At 42.6% G+C, this 24,886-nt stretch overlaps 1 protein-coding gene across 4 annotated transcripts in view; it reads right to left on the bottom strand.

Annotated features, from left to right (window-relative positions):
- ARHGEF3 (Rho guanine nucleotide exchange factor 3) overlaps nucleotides 1-24,886 on the bottom strand; it is a 158,171-nt gene that overhangs the window by 8,844 nt on the left and 124,441 nt on the right. For all 4 annotated transcript variants that reach the window (XM_080675326.1, XM_080675325.1, XM_080675327.1 and 1 more), the window contains 6 exons: nucleotides 17,336-17,506; nucleotides 14,563-14,625; nucleotides 13,197-13,293; nucleotides 12,962-13,038; nucleotides 7,545-7,802; nucleotides 2,579-2,749 (listed from right to left, as the gene is read on the bottom strand). In XM_080675326.1, the coding sequence (XP_080531452.1) occupies nucleotides 2,579-2,749; nucleotides 7,545-7,802; nucleotides 12,962-13,038; nucleotides 13,197-13,293; nucleotides 14,563-14,625; nucleotides 17,336-17,506 (837 nt within the window). The remainder of the gene's footprint in view (nucleotides 1-2,578; nucleotides 2,750-7,544; nucleotides 7,803-12,961; nucleotides 13,039-13,196; nucleotides 13,294-14,562; nucleotides 14,626-17,335; nucleotides 17,507-24,886) is intronic.

The raw sequence follows: 24,886 nt of genomic DNA, 5'->3' as shown, positions 1-24,886 counted from the left end.
TTTTTCTTCTTAAAACAATTTTTTTATTGTTGACACTATTACAGATGCCCCCAACCCTTTACCCCTTTGATCACCTCCACCCAGTCCCCACACCCCCTCCCTTGGCCTTCATAATACTGTTGTCTGTGTCCAAGGCCTATCGATGTATGTTCTTTGGCTACTGTCTCCACCTTCTTTTACACAGTCCCCCCAACCTGCCTCCCCTCTGACATTTGTCAAGTCTGTTCCATGTATCCATGCCTCTGGTTCTGTTTGTTTGTCAGTTTATTTTGTTCATTAGATTGCACATATTAGTGAGATCATATGATATTTGTCTTTCTCTGACTGGCTTATTTCCCTTAGCATAATAATCTCCAGGTCCATCCATGCTGTGACAAAGGGTAAGAGTTCCTTCTTCATTTTACAGCCACATAGTATTCCACTGTGTAAATGTACCACAGAGTCTTTATCCACTCATCTATTGATGGGCACTTGGGCTGTTTCTAGATGCTGGCTATTATAAATAATGCTGCTATGAACACAGGGATGCATATAGTCTTTTTGATTGGTGCTTTGGGATTCTTAGGAGATATTGCCAGAAGTGGGGATTGCTGAGTCAAAAGGCAGTTCCATATTTAATTTTTTGAGGAAACTCTATACTGTATCTGGGAAATCTTTACAAAGATTTATTATCCCTTACTTATGAATGCTCATTGAGGACTCCTGTTCTTACTTTCTGCTTCTTTTTGCCCTCAAGAAATTGGGCTCTTTTCCTGACACAAGATTTTGTTCATAATGATTTCTACAATTCTACTGGGTAGGGGGAGGATAACTAAAACAAACCTCCCATCTCAACTACTATCTTTGTTCTCAAAAATCTGTCTGCCTGCCATATGAACTAGAGTTCGTCTGTAATGCCCTAGACCCATCCAACCAGTCTCAGTCCTTGACTGAGGGACAGAAAGAGAATAGGCCCTCATCCCATGGAGCAGTGCCTCTTCCCGACTATTTCCCACAGGGCTCCTAAGAATGTGTGGTCAAGGAGCAGAGCATTCAGTGTTAGAAGTCCACCAGTGCTTTCCAAAAACCAGCAAGAAGCAGAATACAGCTTTCTACCCATCGGTCACTCCCTAGTCAAAGAGAAACACCGTTTAAGCAGTGGTCTGCGACAGGTCTCATTATCTCCACTGCAGCACTGATAATGAGTGCTGTGACATGTATTCAGTGATTTCAAGTAACGTTTCCAAGCCTGCTCTTAAATGCCATTTCACAGTCCAGGTCAAAAGGATATCCCTTGAGTTATCACAGCTTGATTAAGAACTCTCCAATATAGTTTTGGCTGCCTAGCCAGCGTGGTTCAATGGTTGAGCGTCGACCTATGAACCAGGAGGTTCGATTCCTGGGTTATGGGCTTGATCCCACTAGGAATGTGTAAGAGGCAGCCGATCAATGATTCTCTCTCATCATGGATGTTTCTCTCTCGTGCGCTCTCTCTCTTTCCCTTCTTCTCTGAAATCAATACAAATATATTTAAAATATAAATATAGTTTTGGCTTTCATTCCAAGTTATTGAAGATAAAATACAGTAAAAGTGGAGACTCTTTCTCAACACTGAATTTAAATATATAGTATAGATAATAAAGTTTATGTATTATATAAAATATATTTTACATTATAACATAAAAATTATAACATATATTAGCATTATTTTCTACTGACTATACATAAAAATAGCCTGGTCAGTTGAATGAATTTTGAACTCTCATATAATTCAAATTCATCCTTTCTTTATATAAGCATTCACTCATTCATTCATTCACTCACTTATAATAGGTTCTGGGAATTGACACGGCACAGTCCTCTCTCAAAGAGCATGGCATAATGGGAGATACTGACAGAGAGGCGGAGAACTGCAACCCACTGCAGTAAGCGCTCCAGGAGAGATTTGTCCAAGTTGCCATGATAGGAGAGGAAGAACAATTTCAGTATCTATTCAGGAATAAAAGCCAGGAAATGAAGTATCTACAGGTCAGAGGAAGATATACAGCCAATGGAAGGTAGGTTACTATTTAAAAAAACAAAACATCGGTCTCAAAATGTCAGTCTGTAGATGGGTACCAATCCATACGAAAGAAGAGAGTTTCTCACAATGCTAAATGCACTCCATGTAAGAGCTGTTTCTCTGAGATCATCCGCTGTTTCTTGATATCCAAGCGGGAGGAGATAACTGTTCTGTGTTTGCTTTTGAAGGTTACGATCAAACAAAATAAAACACTGGCAACTCTACGTTGTTTTCCAAAATTCTTTCTATGTTCTGGTCATAAAATTAATAAAATATATGTATACATAAAATATAAACATGTATTTGTAATATATGTTACTTATATATAAATTATAACCATATAATATATAAATGTATATAATTATACATATCCATGTATATGTGAGTCTCTGATATAAAAGACAATGGAGAGGCCATTTTTGTCTAAAGAACGTGATTCTGGGTAGGGAAGGCATAGTAACAGGAGGCTCAGCATCAAATGGATTAAGTGTTGGGGGAGGCCCAGGGAGAGACCACCGAAGGGGAGTAACCACTCACCATGCCCCGGTTGTTCTTCAGTTCGCCATGACAACACAGCACTCTCGAGCTGTCGATCAGGGAGTCCTTCTGGCCTTCTTCCAAGTAAAGAAGCCGTTCTTTATAATAATGGCATTCAGATTCCCCAGTCTTGATGTTGATTTCTGCTACGATTCCCTGAATGATGTTTATCTATGGAAACAAAAAAAGTATGGGGAATGGAAGCAAGCCACCCACACTAACAAGTCCCAGGGGCTCAGCCTAGAAGGTCGCCATGATACACCTGGATCTAATTCTGAGATTCTATTATCTAAGTTGCTGCTTTGGGAAAGGGGACAAATATAATGCTTTTAATATTCTGTATCTATCTATCCATCTATACACATACACAGACATATACATGTATTTATACATATATATACATACATTTATTTGTACACACATACAGATGTTTGTATTATATATAAAACTAATGTTGATGAATAATCTTATCTGAGAGGACAAGATATAAGGTACCGTTTTCAATATGCAGGACTCACAGCTACTACATACACTTAGGCCCAAGCCTCAGCACATGTGAACAAGTGAGGGGGTAGAGGGATTTCAAAGCAATGGTGGATGCAATGCTGTTAATGCAAAATGAAGCAAAGTAAAACAAAACAAAAACAGCACGGCACTGACACATGATCAGTGGGCATGAATTCTGATGTGTTGTTCTATCACATAGGTCCATCTGAAAGTTAGAAAATACTAGAAAACAAAGGAACAAGAAATCAGTTGAATAAAAACTCCTAAGACGCCAATCAAAGGCAGAGTAATGACTTCCTTTGTCCCCTAATAGTGAAAAGACTGAAAGTCTCAACTGCCTTGCGGTTGTGTTAACTGAAAGAGCTTAAAAAGTTACCAGGTCTTGTAACGTGTTGAAGTGGTAGTGAATTGTTTCTAAGATGGTTAAGTGATTATTTTTCACATGCGAGTGAAATGATCTTCTTCTCAAAGCAACTGGATGAAAACTTCTACCAGTTATAACTGGAACGTCCACGTGAGTGTGACAGAAAAGCGTACAGCTCCGAGATAAAGCCTGGTGACGGTAGCCTATGAACAGATGCACAATCTGTATACTTTTGTAGCTATTAAGAGTTTCAAAAATCATTTATTTATTTTTATTTATTTGTTTATTTTAAATATATTTTTATTGATTTCAGAAAGGAAGGGAGAGGTGGAGAGAGAGATAGAAACATCAATGATGAGAGAGAATCATTGATTGGCTGCCTCCTGCACACCCCACACTGGGGATGGAGCCCACAACCTGGGCAAGTGCCCTGACCGGGAATTAAACCATAACCTCCTGGTTCATAAATTGGCACTCAACCTTTGAGCTACACCGGCCAGGCTCCCCTCTTGGTTTTCAAAGATGATTATTTACTGCTACTTTAAAAAACAAACAAAAAGAAATTGCACAGAATATGCTACAGCTATGACTCATCCTTTAACTTAATTAAACTAATGTTTGTTGAGCATCTGTTCATTGTTAACATAGGTTGGGTGCATTCAAAGAAATGAGAGGGTCTCTATCCTCAAGAAGCTTAAAAATATTATATGGGAGGTATCTGAGCCACTGATTTATTATCCTTTTACTTTGTTACATTTTTAATATGTTATAGAATCCATATATTTCCTTGCTTTTTAAGATCTTGGCATTAATTGTTATGACTCATCTTATAAGTTAATTACTACTAAGTATAACTGGGCAGCTGACATTAACCAGTACTTGAGTCAATTTTCTGAGTTTCCTGCAAGTGTCCAGGAAACCAGAAGGAAGATGCACCACAGGCATAAAGACGAGTTCACTTCCTAATTTAACTCAGGAACTGAAGAGCTGGCATATCACATGAAGATTAATAAACTCAACCACCACGGTGGTTCCTCAGGCAGCTATGACTACTTTCAAAGGTGCTTTTTTCCTCTGGTGTTTGAAAGTATAAAGAGACAAAACAATGGAAACCATCAGTGTTATTCCATATTCTATATGTACATTTATAGTAGTAACTCTGGGTCTGCTTTATTAAAAATCTTATTTTGTATTTATATCCACTGGTACACTGTCCGAGTCTACTCTCTGCACTGGTTCCTGAGAGGAATTTATTTTGTAGAATTTCATCGAGGAACAAAGCTAAATATAGCAGACGGCCAAAAGCAAACAGTCATGGCAGTTGTACATTTATATTAAATTTATTGTTGCATCTCTCATCAAACCAAAGGGAAGGGACTGGTAAAGGGAGATGACGAGCGATACCTGGTAACTGCACAGGAATTAAGCCCACATATGGTGGATCCATCATCCTCAAAGTGGAATCTGAAAGCCCTGTCTGCCTAGTCCCTTGGGTGGTAATAGCATCTCCTCACAGGCTCCTGACACGAACCAACAATAGCAGCCTTCACTGCTGTTGCATCAAAAGCAGGACTGTTCTTCCCACTGATTGCAGTGATTTTATTTTATAGGAGTTGGGGAACAGTGATGGGCAGAGAGGAGAGACAGTCTGCAGGGTCATCGTCTGGCTGGAACCATCCTGAGAATTTAAAACATTAAACAACTAGCTCCCGGAATATCTGAATATACAGAGTCCTATTTTAAGAATTTCTCTTTTGGGGGAAATTTCTATCAAGCCTCCAAAACACTGTTAAGAAATTCTAATAACGATGCTGCATTGCATTAGCAGCAAGACTTTCTTTAGATCTAAGTCAGGACTGGATGCTTGGTATAGAAGCAAATTACTTAGTGTTCTCTGTTTTTTATTTTTATTTTATTTTCATAGGTGGAACATTTATTCAGGGAACATGTAAGTTAAGCTACATTTATGTTTATCAAACATTCACCATGCACCCAAGAGTACAGGGCTAAATATTTCTGCTCATCTAGGGTAATGCCACAAGGATTTTGAAAAGAAGATTAAAAAGTGCTGTGCCTACATTGTGTAAGTGGGCATTCAGAGGACTTGCTTTGCAGACATTTTCCAATGCGGGTTTCCCCATGCTTCGTGCACAAATCTGCCTGAATTACCAGGTGCAGAATCAACCTCGGAGAAGGGCATCACATTTTCTGCACTAGGGAAATTGGTGCAAACCATCATATTCTTATCTCCCTGGCTTTTAGTTCAAGCTTTAGCTCACTGGGTGTTTTTTTATACACAGAGTATTATTCTTTCATGCTGCATATTAAAAAGAAGAAATCTTCACAATAAAACTGTAAGCAAGCTTGTGTGCTTTAAAAAAGTAATTATTTAGACTAGCGTGAGCTCCCTGCTTTCATTCCTGCAGACCACACACTGGCTGGGATGAAATATGGAAAGGAGGCAACTCTATTGCACACTCCCCAGTAATAAAAACAGACATGATGAAGTGAGATGGGCCTCATCCCTGGTGCCCACATCCCCCATCGTGCTCGACTGCGGGCCTGGTCTGTGTGAGTCGGGCCTGCCAGACACCTCATGAATCAGGAGAGTCTTTTCTCTTTCTTCTCTGTCCTTACATGGAGGCACTGGCCCAGCTCTGCACCAGTGAGGCCTCTCCACAAAGCTTGGTGGACAGCTTCCTGTAATTCCAAAGGCAACAGGGCTCAGAGCAGCCAGGCTTTCCGCTCCATGGTATAGGATCACAAGGAAGTGGAAACGGCCCCGGATTTGCAGTCTACACTGACAGGTTCAGACAGCAGCCCCATCCCTTGCTGGCTCTGGACCCGACAAACTGTTTTCCCCTCCAAGCCTCATCCGGAAAATGGTCCTAACAAGAAGTTATCTCGTAGACTACTCTGCAGATGAACTAAGAGCTGATTTACTAGGTATTCAAGAAACGGCTGCAGGTATTACTGTTAGTGTTGTTGTTACTACTTATTATTAAGCCCTTCTTTGGGAGGAGATGGGCAGGATGCTCAGCAGGTTCAAGGTTTCTGATTTGCAAACCACCAATGCACATCCTCTTTCTGTTATTGTCACAGACCCAGTCTGGGAACGAGCCCTATGAATTAGTCTCAGCCTCCACGCCTACTGCCACTGCTGAGCAGGCTCCCACGACTGCACACCTGGGCAGCTGCACCAAGAGACTGTCCCTAGTCTCTCCTCCTCTGTCCCCCGTCCTACAGACCGGAGGTAACTTGTCCAAGGTTACACAGTTTGTTGCGATGGAAACAAAAACTTAGAAAACAAAAACACAACAAAGAGAAAATGTCTCAAACTGACATTTAAAATCCTCTATAATCAGCTATAAACCCCCATCCTCTTCATCCTCTCCCACTGTTTCCTCAGACTATCCTCAACCTCTGTCTGACTGCTCCAGGCCTCTGCCCAGGCAGGACCTGTTCTGTCACATCTTCACACCCTGCACAGGCCCTTTGCTCCTCCAGCCTGCCATGTCCCCTGCCTGCCCCGCCGAGTACCCCAATCAGAACCCAGCTCTCTGGGCAGAATGCTCACAGTTTACGTTATTCTCCTGATGCAGACTCCATTTCCCCCCATCTTGATAAACCACCACTGGTGAGCAGCACTAGGCCCCCACTGCAATTGGAGGCCTGCATCCAATTGATTGAAGAGAGCTACATTTTAAGTGGGTGCTGACTTCAAAAATGGGCTTTGGGGCTCAGGTAAAAGGCAACTCCAATTTGCTAACTAAGCAAAGATATTCAACTTAAAATCACCACAGAGATTTTGACCCTCACAGCAATGGTAACAAACAGATTACAGAATCAAAAAATTGTAGCATCAAAGGAACCTTAGAGAGCATTGCAAATAAACACTACATATTATAGGTTAGGAAACTGAGAGAGGAGAAGTGACTTGCAAAATCAAAAAAATATGGTTGATAACAGAGCCACGCCTAGAACCCAAGCTTGCTGACGCCCATGTACCCAGGGACCCTTCATTCACCCATCACCTAATCCTCTACTATCCCATGGGGGAAAATAAGAAGGCAGGAGAGAAAGAAAGAAACTTACAGCTTCTTCCAGGTGCTGCTGGTCTGGGTTATCATTTGGTGTGTGCCTCAGGATTTCTCGAAGGAGCAGAGGGTATTTTACCAGGCGGCTTCTTGGAATATCGAGGAAATTCCACAGATCTAGTTTGCGGCTGAAGGGGGATTCTAAACATCGCTGAAGGAAATCCTGGACCCGGTGGTCTTGTTTCTTGTGGTCCAGCAGAGCTTTGGCGGCTACTTGGTTGCTGCAGTAGCTGTCGTAGGAGCTGAGACAAGGCAGCTAAGAAAGGAACATGAGAAGAGGGTTGGAGTGTTACAATCACTGGAGCTACAGTTAACATCACTTGCTGGGACTGAACAAAACCTAACTGGTCTCCTGGCCTGGCCCGGCCCACATTCCTTTATCTGCAAAGGCTGAAGGACACAGACCAATGGAATCTTCAAGATGACAATGGAACAACGTTTTTTGGCTTTGATTTGCTTGCACAAAGTAACTGTCTCAGTTGCATGTTTCCGTTCTTGATTGTTAAGACCAATTTAATTTATTTTGATTAAAATCTGTTTCAAATTTGTTTGCATTTCTGACAATCTAAGCTAAAAACAAAAGAACTAAAATTATTGCATATGCGTATAGTTCATAATTTTCCTAAACTTCCCAAAGTATCTGGTGAGGGAAGAACCTCCTATTAAAATTTTTCTTTTAAAATTATTCATAAGAAATATATCTAGAAGACTTAGTGGCATAAAAAGAAAGCAAGCAGCCAGACTCTGCAGCCAGCCCTTGGCAGAGCTTGGAAAAAGCACCTCAACTTTAGTTTAAGGTTGACTGCTTCAAAGGTGGACAGATTATAAAGAACTCCAAGAAGTTAAAGCAAAAATGTAATAATAAGTAAAAAATTTGATGCAAGAAGCATTTAGTAGAATCTTTTAAATTAGTTCTGACAGGCCAGGAATCATTCTTGGCTCTACCCAATGGTTAACATCACACTGCCATGCAAAACACAACTTATGCTTAAAGACCTTGGAACACTTCAACCCCACTGTCCCCTTCCAGCAAATACTAATTTCTCTGACACGTCCCATCAGTCCAATCGTGCAAACATGGAGTCAGAGACTCAGGGAAAGGGCTGCTCACCTCCCTTTTCCACTTCTCCCTCAAAGGGGCACCCTATACCATGCATCTTAATGCATTGGCTGTCAGCTTCCAGAAAGTTCCTGGAGGCAATAAAATGCAGCCAACGGCCTTGCTGTGTGCTTCTCTCTCTCGGACTATGAAGCCACATTCACCACGACACCTGCTCTGCAGTGGGATTCAGTGCAAGACAGGGGCAAGAGAGTCTTTTGTTTCTGTATCCTCAGCACTTTGCACTGGGCCTACTATACAGCAGTTTGTATTCTGAATTAACAAATAAATTAGTGTTTAATGGATTACCAGATTAGGAAATATTTGATTGTTTGGGAACACAGCTTAAAAATAAGTTGTGGCAGCATCTGAACCATGGGTCAAAGTTTAAATATTCTGCTGCTTCTTTTACCCCTCTTATTGAAATTATTTTTTCAGTGACTGAAACAAAAAAAAAGATACCAAGGAAGCAATGTTTAAAAAGTTCACTGTTGAGTTTAACATTCCTTGGAAATGTCTACCTTCCTTACATGTTATGAAAAACCTCTATTTGTGTTAATACGAGTTGCAGATATTCTTTCCTTAACCTTGTATGTGAAGGTAATGATAACTGGTGTGCGCACGCGTGTGTACACACACACACACAGCAGATGTGGTTTGTGGGTTGTAATTTAGATTTTCAGAGTTAATTAAAAGGAGCCTCAGGCCCTCTCAATTTCATTTCCACTTCCTCGCCTTTTAAAGAGACTTGGAAATGCCTAATGTGGTCATTACAGAGAAAGGAATCAGCAGTAACCATCGCATGTAAACTCGTGAGGAGGCCCCAAAGACACTGCTGCTCACTGCCCAATGAGCCCTTACTCTCTGTGATCCTGCCACCCCTGCTGCCATGGCAACCAAATCAAGCTCTGGTCCTGTGTTCACACCTGACAGGGTGCTCATTTCCTGGGCATGACCTGCAAGGCTCTCTGGCGCAGTCCACTGACTAGAAAAGGCCACAAGTGATCTATAGCTAGATAGGAAATGAAGAATGTACACATCTTGGTTCCCAATTACATACACGTGTACCTATATGAAATGTGAGAGGTGACAGACAACACAGTGGTGAAGAGGACAGACTTGGATTGGGGAGAATCATTTCAAAGCCTTAACTCAGGCTGATACTAGTCAGGTGACCCTTCTGAGCCTCAGTTTCTGCACTTACAAAATGCATAGACTAATGTCCTCCTCTCCTTTAGTTCAGTAAGCAGATAAACAGTGTAGCACGAACATGGCTCCTGGTTAAGAATCAGTAAGTACCAGCTATTATTATTATTATTTATCCCTAGAATATTTTTATGGAAGAAACTGTGGGTTAGAGAAGCAAGACTGCATGCTCAGCTGGAGACAAAACCAGTCTGAGTGTGTTCTCTCCCTATCCCACCTGCAAAGCTCTGAGCTCACCATCTCTTTAAATAGATGATCAAGAAAGAATTCATAAGAGAAACGCTCACTTTTTAAGAAATTTCTTCCATCTCCCTAACATTGTGAAAAGTGACACAGAACAAATCTATATTTTTTGCTTTCATGTGCCCTGTCCTCCTTGGAATTAAAATTGAATTAGAACCCAAATTAACATGAGAACTTGTGCCTGGGAGAGCTTATAAATTATTTTATTACTGAAAAAAGCGTTAGTGTGAAGATAAGTCACTTGGGAAGTTGTTTCTTTATGATGGGGAGGCTGATGAGAGCAGGCTGACCCCTCAGGGAGACAGATCCTCAGTACCCAGGGAGGTTCCCTGAGAAAAAAAACAACCCACCACTTCTGTAAGGCCTTCAAAGTAAAAGTAATTGATTCATTCAAAGGTCAAAAGGACTGGTCAGGGCTAACCCACTTGGCAGGCTCACTTGTTTAAAAGGGTTCCCCCCCCCCTCTTTTTCTTTTGGGGGGAATAAATCAATTTTTCATGGGTCAAATGGGCTCTGACTTTTCTCATTCAAAGTCCACTAAGATGTTTATTTTGTTCTGTTAAAAAGACCAGAACTCAAACAGATGTACCCTTTGGTTTACAGTTCCCACTCGCACGGACACATCTGCAGTTAAAGGAGGGAAAACATTTAACAGCTCGTCGGCCTGAGAAACAAGGACCGTTTCTATGAGGTCTGGTCACAACGGGCCAGTTGTTTAATTTTAGGCTGCTCCTCAAGATGCAAGTCCCACTTGATGTCTGAAGGATGCAGATAGCAACGGGCCGAAAGGTCTGCAAAAGGTACCCCTAGAGCAAACCAATTTTCTAATAAAAGTGACAAACATTTCTTTCAGAAAAAAAAAATTAATAACAAGGCAAATGCCTGTACTTTCGCTTCTGATACAAACTGACAGTTTGTATGTTGGTGTCTAAGGAAACCGTGCAGTTCTATGTTGCCATCTCATCAGGAACAGCAGTCACCACGCTGATTCTGGAGTGGGGTCTCCCTGGCCCCCTAGCTCCCATCAAAGCAGCCCGCAGACTCAGAAGTGTAAGCACAGTGAGCACACCCTCTCTTCTCATCGCACCTTCTCTGTCTCCAGCTGTCTGGCTCTCTTTAGAGAAATTTCTTTGTGGGCTAAAGAAGTTAAAACATCTACCATAGCTTATAATAAAATGAAAGTAAAAAATATAAGATGAATGACCTCTCCTGAAATATTAAAGCACATTTTCTAAATTATTCATATGAGAACATTACTTGCCTTTCAGATGCCCTTGGGATATTTCAGCCTCACTGCTAAAATTGACTCCCAAACTAACGCCAGCTAAGTCAAGAAACCCTCAAAGTTTCTGGATCAAGGCAGTAATTGAGAAGCATAAGTTAATATAAGAGGTCAATGTCAAAACTTAGGAACCAGAAGGTTTTAGGAAGGCTAAAACACAAATGCAAATGGAACTAGATAAAGAGAACTCACATGGTGAGAGTAGAATTCATAACCTTCACAACATTCTCCCAACAGTGGATGACCCTAATACTTGCTGTTGTGGCAGTATCTGCCTATTTTCTAGATCAGGGGTGGGAAACATCCGGCCCCGGGGGCCCTTTAAGGCCCTCGAAATCATTTGGTCTGGCCCAAATGATTTAATTAAATATTTGGGGTGAGTTAATTAAATATTTGACCAAATAGAGCAGGCTAATTTTTAAGTTGGTAATTTTGTACGGCCTGCAAATGATGCTATAAATATCCAAATGGCTCTTTGCAGAAAAATGGTTCCCCACCCCTGTTCTAGATCATTGTGTGGATCAGAAGGATGAGAGATCTAATCCTGTCTGGAAGAAGTCATCAGAGTACTCTGCTTTCACTACCTGGTTCATAACAAATGGAAAAAACCTGGGATTGGGCTAGAACACTCACACATTCACAGACAGAAACAGAAGCATGCCATAGGAGTGATGGGGACTGTGGCAAAAGAGAGAGTACATGCTTGGTCTAAAATAAATCAGCCAAATGAACAACCACCTTACGGACCCAATAAAACACACATTCAGCCCAGGACCATGAATTTAGAAGCCCTGATCTAAGGTCACAGGTGATCTCTTCAATTCAGAAAGGAAAGGGGTTATACAGTATTGAGATGAAGGTCAGCATTCTATCCAGCTCTCCTAAAAAGTCACTTAGAATCAGATATATACTAAACAACAACATTTAGTCATCACCTTGTTTATGAAACTACATTTGGCTATAAGAAGTTTTTGACAGCCTGAATAAAAGCTTTATTAAGGCCCTGGCCAGTGTGGCTCAGTGCTTGAGCTTAAACCCATGAACCAAAAGGTCACAGGTTTGATTCTCTGTCAGGGCACCTACCCTGGTTTCTGGTTCAATCCCTGATCGGGTGCTTACAGGAGGCAACTGATGGATGTTTCTCTCTCACATCAATGTTTCTCTCTCTTCCTTCCTTCCTCTCTTAAAAAATCAATATAAACATATATTTTAAAAATATATTTAAAAGTTTTTTTTTATCATGATAGATAGGAATATGTCCCTAAATTTGTACTGGAATAGAATTGGTAATAATTATATTATAATTGGATTGAATAGAACATTAACTAATGTTACTTTATTTTATTGAAAAAAAAAGGGCATGTTATCTTTAAATGCAGTAAATGTGTAATAAGAAAAAAATTGTTTCCCTGCTTCGAAGGGATACAGCCTAACTATAATGATAAATTTTAAGAGGAATTTGCTGTTTTATTTGTTTCTGGTGTGAAATCAGTGTTTGCTAATAATCAGAAAAGTCTAGCTAATATGAAACTCCATTTAAATGATTGAAATTTATCTTCAATCAAGACCAGAGAACTTTTCTTACCCAGCCCACGAGGATGGCACCGACGTGTTCAGTTGAGCCATCAGGCTTCCGGACATCTCGAAGCTGACTAAGGAGCTCTGGTAAACAAACAGAACACTTATTTTGTTAGGCACTCAAATATGAAGGAGGCTGGAGGTAGGTTCTGGGTTACTCACATTATTACATAATCATGACTTATATAAGGCAGCTCAATTAAGGCTACAAGTCACAACTCATCCTGGGAACAAAATTATACCTTCATGTAGAGGAATCAGAGAGTCCAGTGTTCCAAAAATCTGATTCAGCTCCTGTTCTGTCATTATGGAGAGTTTCAGCATGGGGTCGTGATAGGCCTGCGCAAGAACCACAAGAGATGGAAGCAAACATTTAAACTCGGAGGAAGTAAGTTGTTAATGTAAATGGCTTCTGAGAGGCCCTGAGAATAACAAAATATTTGGCTCTCCCCAACAAGTTCTCCCATAATGCTGCAGAAACAGCAGATGGGTGTGGCTGGAGCAGATGGGAGTCCAGCATTGCCTTGAGTCTTTTGTGGTTGTTGATAAACCAAAGTAGATTTTTTTTTTATTCCTGTATCATACATCTAGGAAAGGGCACAAATCCTAAATATAGAGCAGATTTGATTTGTATTTTTTAAAATTTAATATTATTACCACCTCTTATTAATGATAATTAACCCACAAGAACACCCAATTATTTCCAGGGTACTGTAATAGAATACAAAGACTCAGATGGCACAGTCCCTGCCTTCAAGATTTATAAAGTTAATTGGGAAGATAAGAAAAACACATGGAAAGTTACATATATGTTTAAAAAATAGTTCAAGCCCAGACTGGTGTGGCTAAGTGGTTAGAGCATTGGCCCATGCACCGAAGGGTCCTGTATTCAGTTCCCAGTCAAGGGCACATACCTGGATGCAGGTTTGATCCCCAGCCCTAGTTGGGGCAGGTGCAGAAGGCAACCAATTGATGTGTCTCTCTCACATTAATATTTCTCTCTTTCTCTCTCCCCCTTTCTCCCTCCCTTCCTTTTTCTCTAAAAAATCAATGGAAAAAATATCCTCAGATGAGGATTAAAAAAAACCCAAAAACTACATTGGCTACAAGACATGGGTTTCATCCACCTTCCCACACACAATGAGATTAAAAAACAAATTTCCATATAAAAGACCCTAACTTACATGATAGTACACAAGTGACTCACTTAACCATATTATCCACTTATGAGATTCAAATGACTATTTCTAACACACAATTCCAGTTTCAGACCATCTACACTTTCTCTCCGTGGATAAGGAGGCCCTGCACGTGGAACTTCTAGGACAACAAAACATATGTAAAGCCAGGCCTCCACCAACTTTCTGATTAAACTGGAGTATTCTTTGAAGTGCACTAGAAGCATGCAGAGAAGAACCCTTAAAGGTGCCAGGTCCAGAGGGCTTTCTTGTTTTGAGCCATTTTCCCCACTGCTTGGTTTGTGCAGGTTTTTCTCAGTTTTGGATGACCTTAGTCATAAAAAGAGTGCTCAGAAAGACAACCTTAGAATTGTGAAGTGAGAGGGGAAAAACATGAGGTGATTCACATGACCACTGGATTTAAATTTACCTTTTTTGCCAATTTCAAGTCCTCTATCAAGTCTTCTTCTCCTTGGGAAAGCTCAAAGATCGCCTGCGAGGAAAGATAAAATACACCCACTGAAATAGCTCATTTACGAGACCAAATTCAAACGTTGCTGGTTCCAGCGCTCAAAGCTCCAAATCTACTTATTTCTTAAATATTTTTAAAGGATTCTTAAAAAGTTAAATTGACCTGCAGCAAATATATCGAGTGGCCAAAACCTACAAAGGAAAGATTTTGCAAAACTTCTGTATAATGTGCTTATCTGTGGGATAAAGAGGTTCCAACATATGTTTCCAATCCAACAAGTCGTCTTTCATGTTATAGAACTCTGATGCAGCCAAACAAGAGGGAACTATTTTAGGTAAAATAATTACAGATTGAGCCATGGATACGAGTTTGTTGTCAGTGGCAATCATAGTGAAGGATTCAGGGCCTGCTCTCAGGGATGGATGTGGCAGTGTTATTAATTGGGCCGTCACAATTTGTCTTCCTTCTACTCAACATAAGGTGCATCTCAACGGAAAGCTTTCCCTATCAGCTACTTGTCCTGAGGCTGGAATTATAGGAAGAGTCTAATATTTTATCGCTCTAAATGTCTGGTGAAGTTAATTCATTCTCAATTACTTTGCAGCCCTACACGGTACAATAAATAAAATTACAGGAGCCGGCTGTGCGGGCGAGTGCGTAAAGGGACCGTGTCTAATTTGGCTCTATTAAGCCATCCTAATTTAAAAGCTATGGTGTGCAGAACGCTCTTTCACTCTCCTCTGGGAGTCTAAACGGTGGCAAACATTACATTATGAAAAGACTGCATGTTTGTCGTGCTAGCTTGGGGACTCCTACATCTCTTTTAAACGACAGGGCAGAAGTGAGCAGGGTGGAGAACCCCTCCATCCCTGGGGTTGGTGGAGCTGGACACTCGCTGGGGGCCAGTACATGGTGTCCCTCCGAGGCCCAGTAAGGCCTTGACGCCATGCCCTCCTGCTACTCTATTTTGTTTAATCTTTTATTTTGAAATACAGACTCACATGTGAAGTTAAGCAAATAGTACAGAGAAGTCCAGTACACAGTCTTTCAGATTCCCCGAATGGTGGCATCTTACATAACTACAGAACCGGGAAGTGCACTGGCACAACATCCTTCACTAGCCTTTATTTGGGCCTTCCTCACCTTGCACGCCTGTTTTACTAGGGCTCACGTCCATAGCCTGACTGTCTGACCAAATGTGACCCCAGAGGAGGAAAATCACAGAACTCCACAAGGGCATAGGCCACAGTCAGTTATCTGTGGGGGCAACACAGTGTCACCGTGAAGACCGAGGGCTTTGGAACAGGACAGGGCCTGGGTTCAGAAGCTGGCTCTGCAATTTTCTGGTGCCCACTGTGCCTTGCTAATTTCCTCACCTGCAGAATCAGTCCTTCCCTCCTTCCTTCCCACTATCAGGCTGTACAATAATACATGCACACTAGTAACACTTGGAAAACACAGAAAAGTATAAAGAAAAAATTTTTTGAATTCCCATAGGAGATACTTAAACATCATTAAGATTTTGCCATATTTCCTCACAGGACTTTTTAAGTGCAAATAAATGCTTTATTTACTCATTTTAAAATAGATAATACATTGACTAGGTTCAAAAGTTAGAGTGCACAAATTCATACTTGCTGAAAACTTTTCCCTCTCAACTCCTTCCAACCACCCAGTTCTCCTCCAAGGAGGCAACAATGTTACCAGTTCCTTGTGTTCCTTGCTTCCAGAAATGTTATACTGTGTGTTTTTAAATTTAAAGAATTATTTATTAAATTGTTTGGGGTGACATTGATCAACACGAACATATAGGTTACAGGTGTGGGTTATGTTTTATGGTTTTAAAAGAAAATACATTTACACACATACATTTTCCTTCCTTCTTCTTTCACATAAATAGTAGCATACTCTTCACCCTATTTTGTGCTTTGCTTTATCCACTTAGCCATTCATACATATCAGCACTTTTTGTGTGTTTCTACAGCTACACAGAATTCCATGTATGGACATTCATTATTTAACCAGTCCCTGGTAATAGATGTTCAGGCTGTTTCTGACACTATTCTAAACATTACTGTGATGAATAAGCTCACATATACATCTTTCCATCTGTGCATAAGTGTGCCTGGCAGAGAGATTCCTAGAAAAGAATTGCTGAGTCAAAAACCTAGAAAGTTTTCAAGTACTCCCTTTTCCAAGGTCAAGTTTGCCTCAAAAACAGAAATTCTAAGGATTTCACGAGATGATGCACATTTGAAGTATTTAGCACAGCCTGGTAAGGGATGAACTCTCCATAAAGGGTAATATGATCATAGCCATTTAGGGCTATTGATACAGAAAACTTAGAGGGAATGAAATTAACTGCATTCCCTAGAAGAGTTTTCCACAACACTGAATCAAAGTTTCATTAACTGAATATTTTAAAATATTATAGAAGTTGCTATCAAAATATTACTAAATGATTATGATTATTTTTGTGAATTCTAGGATCCAAAATAGACACATCCCAATTCACCTTCTTTGTAAATTCAGATGTTCACATCAGTTTCTTTTTCAAGTGGGGGCCACACCCACCCAGCTGAATGCTGGTTTCTCGGTTCCTTAAAAGGTCTGACACCCCCATTTGTCCTCCTTCTACAAATGCCAAGGAGAATTGATTTGAAGGAGGGGTGTAGACCTGCAGTGCACCTGCCGCCAGGCACAGGGCCAACTCCGTGGGCCCCAAGCCTACCTCCTGACGTTTGATTTCCTTGGATGTAAGCATCTGATTGACGCACACGTCGAAGGTCTCACTCCACAGTTTGCTGTCTCGCCGCTTGGTGCTCGAGGGGGCGGCATTTCTGGACCAGGGCCGGGGGGTGAGGATGTCAGGACGGCTCTCGCTGCGGAAGCTAATGGAACGCTGAACAATAAGAAAAACAAACCGTCACGGGCGCAGCAGGACTGGGTGGATCACTTGAGCAGCTTCCTGTCCCTGACAGAACATAAATCAGACATCTGCAAGAAAGAGAGGACAATGCCAGAGGCCTTTTGGGAAGGAGGGCATTGTCCTGAGCCTACGTGCTAAGAAAAATTGGGCAAGGGGCCACTTCCCCGCACATGCGGGGAGTATCCACGATCTGTATAAACACAAGAACATGCACAAAGGCAGCTCTCATACAAGCGATGGGTCTACTTCTTTCCATTAAACATTTCCGCTCTTCAGAAGAACAGCAATTAACCGTAGTAGATGTCCTTAAAGAATTCTACTCCCACTCTCCTCCTCCTTCTAGGAACAGAATCCCACTCTCCTTGCTATTCTGTCTCACTTACTGTGGCTGGGCTCCCCCTGACCTGACCAGTCAGAGTACTCCACCCTGGTTCTGGAAGGGCTTGTGATTCCCTGAAATTTCATGGATCATGGGAGAAAGAGTGAAAGACTCTCTATTCTTTTGGGATGGTGAGCTCCAAGAGTTAACATAAGCAGAAGTTTTTTGAAGCTACTCTCTCTGGTCACAGAGAAGAGTCGGTCTGATATAGGAAGGAATAAAGGGACACAGAATGAAGGATGGAGAGAGACACCAATCGAGGGAGGGGAGGAGGGAACAAGCTTTACCCACACAGTGAGAGTGCCTGGATCCCACTGTGCTTGAAGCCAGGAAGAGCCAGTCTTAGACTAAGGGGCTAATACATCCTCCTTTCTGTTTGCATTCATCTCAGTTAAGGTTCTGTCAACTTAAAAGTACCAACTAATGTACATACTAAATATCAAGCAATGATGCCTGCCCCCGAGTTATTTTCCAAAGAGGTCCCAGTAGACTTTGGGGTGGTTTAACCACCCAAAGTGCACCCTTATGGCTGAAACATGCTACCACAGTGCTTTCTCTCGAAAAATACAAATGATCAAGAAGAAAGCTATGTGCATCATATTCAGCTTTCAGCCTAGATTTCACATTTATTAAAAAGTTTGCTAAAGCAATGAGGTGTTGCTGTGCTCAAAAACCACATACTTGCCTGGCCAGTATGGCTTGGTGGTTGAGCATTGATCTATGAACCAGGAGGTGGTCACGGTTTGATTCCTGGTCAGGGCACATGCCCGAATTGCAGATTCGATCCCCAGTAGCGGGTGTGAAGAAGTAGCTGACCAATGATTCTCTCATCATTGATGTTTCTCTCTCTTTCTCTCTCCCCCTCTCCCTTCCTCTCTGAAATCAGTAAAAAATATTAAAAAACAAACAAACAACAACAACAAAACACCCCACATTCTTACTTAGCAAGTGCTCCCTGCCTTGACTGTGGCCACATACCTACGGCCTTCAGCATAAATTTCCAACTCTTCAGTGTGGTACAGAATGCCTCTTATAATCTGACCAGAGCATACATGTACATAGTATCACTTCTTGCAACTCACCAATTTTCTAGCCCTAGTATGGTATCTCTAGCCCTATTGGACTATCTGCCATTCCCTAAATGCATAATGCTTTGCCATCTTCTGTGCTTCTTTCAAGAAGTCTTTTCTTTCTAGAAAGCTTTTCTTCCATTTCTTACCTAATTAATTCCTGACTGTCTTCAGACACCTCCTCTAGGAAGCCTTTACCAATGTTCTCCCATGCTCTCCTAGAGCAATTTGGACATATTGCTGATATAGTAACAATCACATTTTATTATACTTAGTGGTCACCTGCTCTGAATTATAGATTTACTGAGGGCAAGAACTGATTTTATATGTGACATATGTGTCATCCTCACTAAGACATTATGAGGTAGCTTCCAAGTATTTTGAGATTCAACAAAATTTACAAAAGAAATTTTAAAAAATATATTTTATTGACTTTTTACAGAGAGGAAGGGAGAGGGAGAGCTAGACACATCGATGAGAGAGAAACATCAATCAGCTGCCTCCTGCACACCCCCTACTGGGGATGTGCCTGCAACCAAGGTACATGCCCTTGATTGGAATCGAACCTGGGACCCTTGAGTCTGCAGGCCGATGCTCTATCCACTGAGCCAAACCGGTTAGGGCTACAAAAGAAATTTTTAGACAACTATTCACATGAGGACATTGCTAAATAAGGTATAACTCATCTGCTTAATGGAATATTATGAAGTCATTAAGACAATTCTGAGCTAATTTAACAGACAATTTTAACAGCTGAAAATCCCTCTATGCAAAAACAAGATTAAATCAGTATATGAGCCCGGTTGGTATGGTTGAGTGTTGACCTAGGAACCAAGAGGTCACAGTTCAATTCATGGTCAGGGCACATGCCCAGGTTGTGGGCTTGATCCCCATTGTGGGGCATGCAGGAGGCAGCTGATCAATGATTCTCTCTCATCATTGATGTTTCTATCTCTCTCCCTTCATCTCTGAAATCTATAAAAAAAAATTTTTAAATCGGTATATGAACAGTTTATGATAATAAAAAAATGCACATGAGCAAAGATATAAAGAGGATGCCACAAAACGCTATTTTTTTTTACCTGACTACATTATAGGTAATTTTTATCCTAGTTTACAAATTTTTATAATTCAAGAAAAATGAGTAAGTGAAAAAATGTAAAAAAAATTTCCAAGGGGCCTCAGGGTGTTACCAGCAGGAAGCCAGTTCTGCCTGCAAGTAGCAACACAGCTCCTTAGGCTGGCATGGCATCCCGGAGCTGCTGGGCTCATTAACCAGCTCGAGCTCACGATTGCTGGACCAGCCCCGGGCTGGTCAAGAAAGTACTCGCTCCAAATACGCAGTTCCCTAATGGTATCTCATGAATCCTTGTGATCTCCTGAAAACAGGCCCTCTAAGAGAGGGCGCGGACTAATGCTGCAGATCCCCAGCACGCAGAATCAATTAGCCACAGGCACGGAAAGGTCAAAACAAGCAAAGTGAGTCATCAAATAACCCACTCATCTCAGTCAGTGGTTCTGATCCCCGCCTGGGGGGAAAAAGAGTTAAAGAGCAGAGAGAGGAACACACAAAAAAGCAGATTCAAATGAAAGACATTTTCCACTTTCACTTGAGAAAATCAACCACCCACCTGTTAGTGCCTGACCAACTTCAAAATCCCCCTCCCCACCAACAGTTTGAAAGTAATTTATGCTAACTTTAAATTTTCATACGTTGCAAAGTATATAAAATTAAGTACATGGGGGCTAGGGGCATGTGCTGGGGGGTGGGAGCGGGCTGGGAGAGGTCAATGGGGAAAAAAGGAGACATATGTAAAACTTTCAACAATAAAGAATTTTAAAAAAAGAAAAGTGTAAAAAACAAAAAAAAAACAAAAGAATTAAGTACAAATCCTCTCAATTTTAAAGTCCACTTAGCAGAAGTAAATGCTATTAAGTTTGTTCTAGATCTTGTCAAACCTTTTCTTCCCAGTTGCTAACTTTCACAGAAAACATAAAAATTTATCTTTTCATTTAATAATGTCTTTGCATATTAGTATAAAAGACTGACTTCCAAAAAAATAATTTATCGTCCTAGCAGGTGTGTTCAGTGGTTAGTGTTGGCCCTTGCACTGAAGGGTCTCGGGTTTGATTACTGGTCATACCTGGGTTGCAGGTTCGATCCCCTGCCCTCATCGGGGCTTGTGCAGAAGGCAACCAATTGAGGTGTCTCTCACATTGACGTTTCTCCCCTGCCTCCATTTCCTCCCTTCCACTCTCTAAAATAATCAATGGAAAAGTATCTTTGGGTGAGGATTACCAAAAATAATACTAATAAGAAGAATTTATTGAGGTGAAACTTCACACAACATAAAATGAACAATATTTCAAGTGAGCAATTCAGTGGCCTTTAGTATATTCACAATGTTGTGCAACTGTCATCTTTATCTACCGGTAGTTCCAAAACATTCCATCACCCAAAGTGACTAATTCTTTGTTTTTTCTTTAATCCTCACCTGAGATTTTAGAGAAAGAGGAAGGGAGGAAAGGAAAGAGAGAGAAACGAAGAGAGAGAGAGAGAGAGAGAGAGAGAGAGAGAGAGAGAGAGAGAGAGAGAGAGAATGTGAGAGAAACATCAATTGGTTGCCTCCTGTATGCACCCCAACCAGGAATGGATCTGCAATCTAGGTATGTGCCCCAACTAGGAACTGATCCCACAGCTTTTTTGGCGTACAGGACAATGCTCCAATCAACGGAGCCACCTGGCCGGAGCTCACTCTTTTTTTTAATGGCTGCCGAGTTAGTATCCCATATCTGGGTGGACCACATGGATGCAAACAAACTCCAACTGATGGACATTTAGATCCTTTCCCGTGTCTGGCTATTACAGAAAGTGCCTCCGTGAACATCCTTTATGTATTTGTGCTGGCATTTCTGTGAGGCAGATTGCTTATGTAGAAGTCCTTGTTTAAGAAAATCAACATTTTAACATTTGCTATGTACTGCCAAGGTGACCTCCAAACAGTCTGTCGCAGAAAGGTGTATGACACGTCAGTACACTTTTTCCAGACTCTCAGCAACAGGACATTATTATCATCCTAACAGGAAAAACAATTATACCTCCTTAATTTCTGTTTCATGTTTTGAATGTAAGATTGGGCATATTTTCATGTATTTATTGAAAACTTTCCCAGAGAGTTGGAGATTTTCTTCTGTTGCAGTTTGAAGAAAAAAAAAAAAACAGATGTGAGCCATACCAGGTGAGCTCTGTTGCTAAGAATTCCTCATTTTGTGTTTCCTTGGTGATTGCTGGGCTTGGGTACTAAAAGGAAGGGACAGGATGATGGATGATGTTCACCGTGTATGTCACACACGGGCCGTTATGTGCCTCCCACGCTTAGCACTTCTGGTGAATTCTCTCTGATCCTCACAACCGCCCTGCAAGGTGGGGACTGATTCCCATCCTATCTAATAAAAGAGTAATATGCAAATTGACCATCACTCCAACACGCAAGATGGCTGCCCCCATGTGGTCAAAGATGGCTGCCCCATGTGGACACAAGATGGCCAGCAGGGGAGGGCAGTCGGGAGGGACCAGGCCTGCAAGGGAGGGCAGTTGTGGGCGATCAGGCCAGCAGGGGAGGGCAGTTGGGAGGGTCCGGGCCTGCAAGGGAGGGCAGTTGGGGGCGATCAAGCCTGTAGGGGAGGGCAGTTAGGGGTGACCAAGTCGGCAGAGAAAGGAAGTTGGGGGTGACTGGGCCTGCAGGGAAGGGCAGTTGGGGGGGACCCAGGAATGCAGGGGAGAGCAGTTGGGGGGCACCAGGCCTGCAGGGGAGGGCAGTTGAGGGGGACCAGGCCTGCAGGAGAGGGAAGCTGGGGGTGACCAGGCCTGCAGGGAGGGAAGTTGGGGGGACCCAGGCCTGCAGGGGAGAGCAGCTGGGGGGGACCAGACCTGCAAGAGAGGGCAGTTGGGGGCAATGAAGCCTGGAGGGGAGGGCAGTTAGGGGTGACTAGGCTGGCAGAGGAGGGAAATTGGGGGCGACCAGGCCTGCAGGAAAGGGCAGTTGGGAGGGACCCAGGCCTGCAGGGGAGGGCAGTTAGGGGTGACCAGGACTGCAGGGGAGGGAAGTTGGGGATGACCAGGCCTGCAGGAGAGGGAAGTTGGGGGCCTGCAGGGAAGGGCAGTTGGGGGGGACCCAGGCCTGCAGGGGAGGGCAGTTAGGGGTGACCAGGCTGGCAGGGGAGGGCAGTTAGGGGCAATCGGGCTGGCAGGGGAGCAGATAGGCATCAATCAGGCTGGCAGGGGAGTGGTGAGGGGGTGATCAGGCTGGCAGGCAGAAGTGGTTAGGGGCAATCAGGAGGGCAGGCAGGCGAGTAGTTGGGAGCCAGCAGTCCTGGATTGTGAGAGGGATGTCCGACTTCCTGTTTAGACCCAATCCTACTGGGATCCGGCCTAAACGGGCAGTTGGACATCCCTCGAGGGGTCCCAGATTGGAGAGGGTGCAGGCTGGGCTGAGGGACACACACCCCCATGCACAAATTTCGTGCACCAGGACTCTAGTTTTATGATAAGGAAATTGAGGCTCAGAGAGGGTGCCTAATGAATGAATGGCATGCGGTATGTGCTGGGCACTGTGAGGGGAGCTGTAGAGACCTGCTGTACCCCCAAGGTAAGGAATCCTACCCCTGTTTTGCACATGGGGAAACTTGAGGTTCAGAGAGGGTGACACTTTGCTCAAGGTCAGGCAGCTAATGAATAGTACCCCAGAATTTAAACCCAGGTCAATGGTGAACTCAGAATGACACCTAGGTCTGGTCTATTTCAGTCCAACCTCTCCTCCCCCCATTTTTTTAACCAATAGCCTACCCTGCTTCCTCTAGGGTAGTGGTTGGCAAACTCATTAACAACAGAGCCAAATATCAACAGTACAACGATTGAAATTTCTTTTGAGAGCCAAATTTTTTAAACTTAAACTTCTTCTAATGCCACTTCTTCAAAATAGACTCGCGCAGGCCGTGGTATTTTGTGGAAGAGCCACACTCAAGGGGCCAAAGAGCCGCATGTGGCTCGCAAGACGCAGTTTGCCGACCACAGCTCTAGGGTAAGACTCAAGTGTGGGGTGCATGTACCCAAACGGAGGAGTTTCAGGCTATTTCTCACCCTTGCCACCACTAACATTTTGGACCAGAAAATTCTTTCTGGTGAGGGGCTGTCCTGTGATTATAGGATGTCCTGCAGTACCCTTACCGCTAATCGCTAGATGCCAGTAGTGCCTGCCCCTGTTATGACAACCTACACATCACTACACATTGCTGGCTGTCCCCTGGGGTGAGAAACAGTGGTCTATGGTGACCAGGAGGGGCTTACTTCAGAAAGAGGGACCCAGCCTTGGGAGGAATTGCATACAAAACAGAAACACATATAGAGATCCCCCACCTGGCATGGTGGTGAGGTTCTGGGCCTGGAATGAAAAACGTTCCAGGACAAGCAAGAGTTTCCATGAGGGAATGCTGCCTAGCAAGTGAGCCAAAAACCCAAAGCTCGTAACTACGAGCAGCTACAATAACAATGGCCATAACAGGCAGAGATAATGCAGACTGAGGAAATGGGTGCTCGTGTTTATGCCGAGTTGGTATGTGGAAAAGATGCTGCAGGTGCACAGGGGACTGTCTGTCAGGTGGGGGCATGTGTCAGAGGAAATGTAAGCCCAGCAGGTGAGGCGCGATGGAACAGATTTGGTTTGTTAATGCTGCCTGTTCAGCAGGGTGCTCCCTCACCTTTTCCAAAAAACAGAAGGTCTCTCCAGCCAAAGACAACATGCTCCAAAAAAAGAGCTCCAGCCAGGAACTTCTTGATGCCTCCCATTGCTATTTTGTAACAGATAGTTTATTATTAAATGGACTGGAAGCTAGGGGCTATAGGAA

This window comes from Plecotus auritus, assembly GCF_963455305.1.
Source record: "Plecotus auritus genome assembly, chromosome: 6".
In the NCBI taxonomy this organism is placed as follows: domain Eukaryota; kingdom Metazoa; phylum Chordata; class Mammalia; order Chiroptera; family Vespertilionidae; genus Plecotus; species Plecotus auritus.
This window is presented reverse-complemented; position numbering and strand designations above follow the sequence as displayed.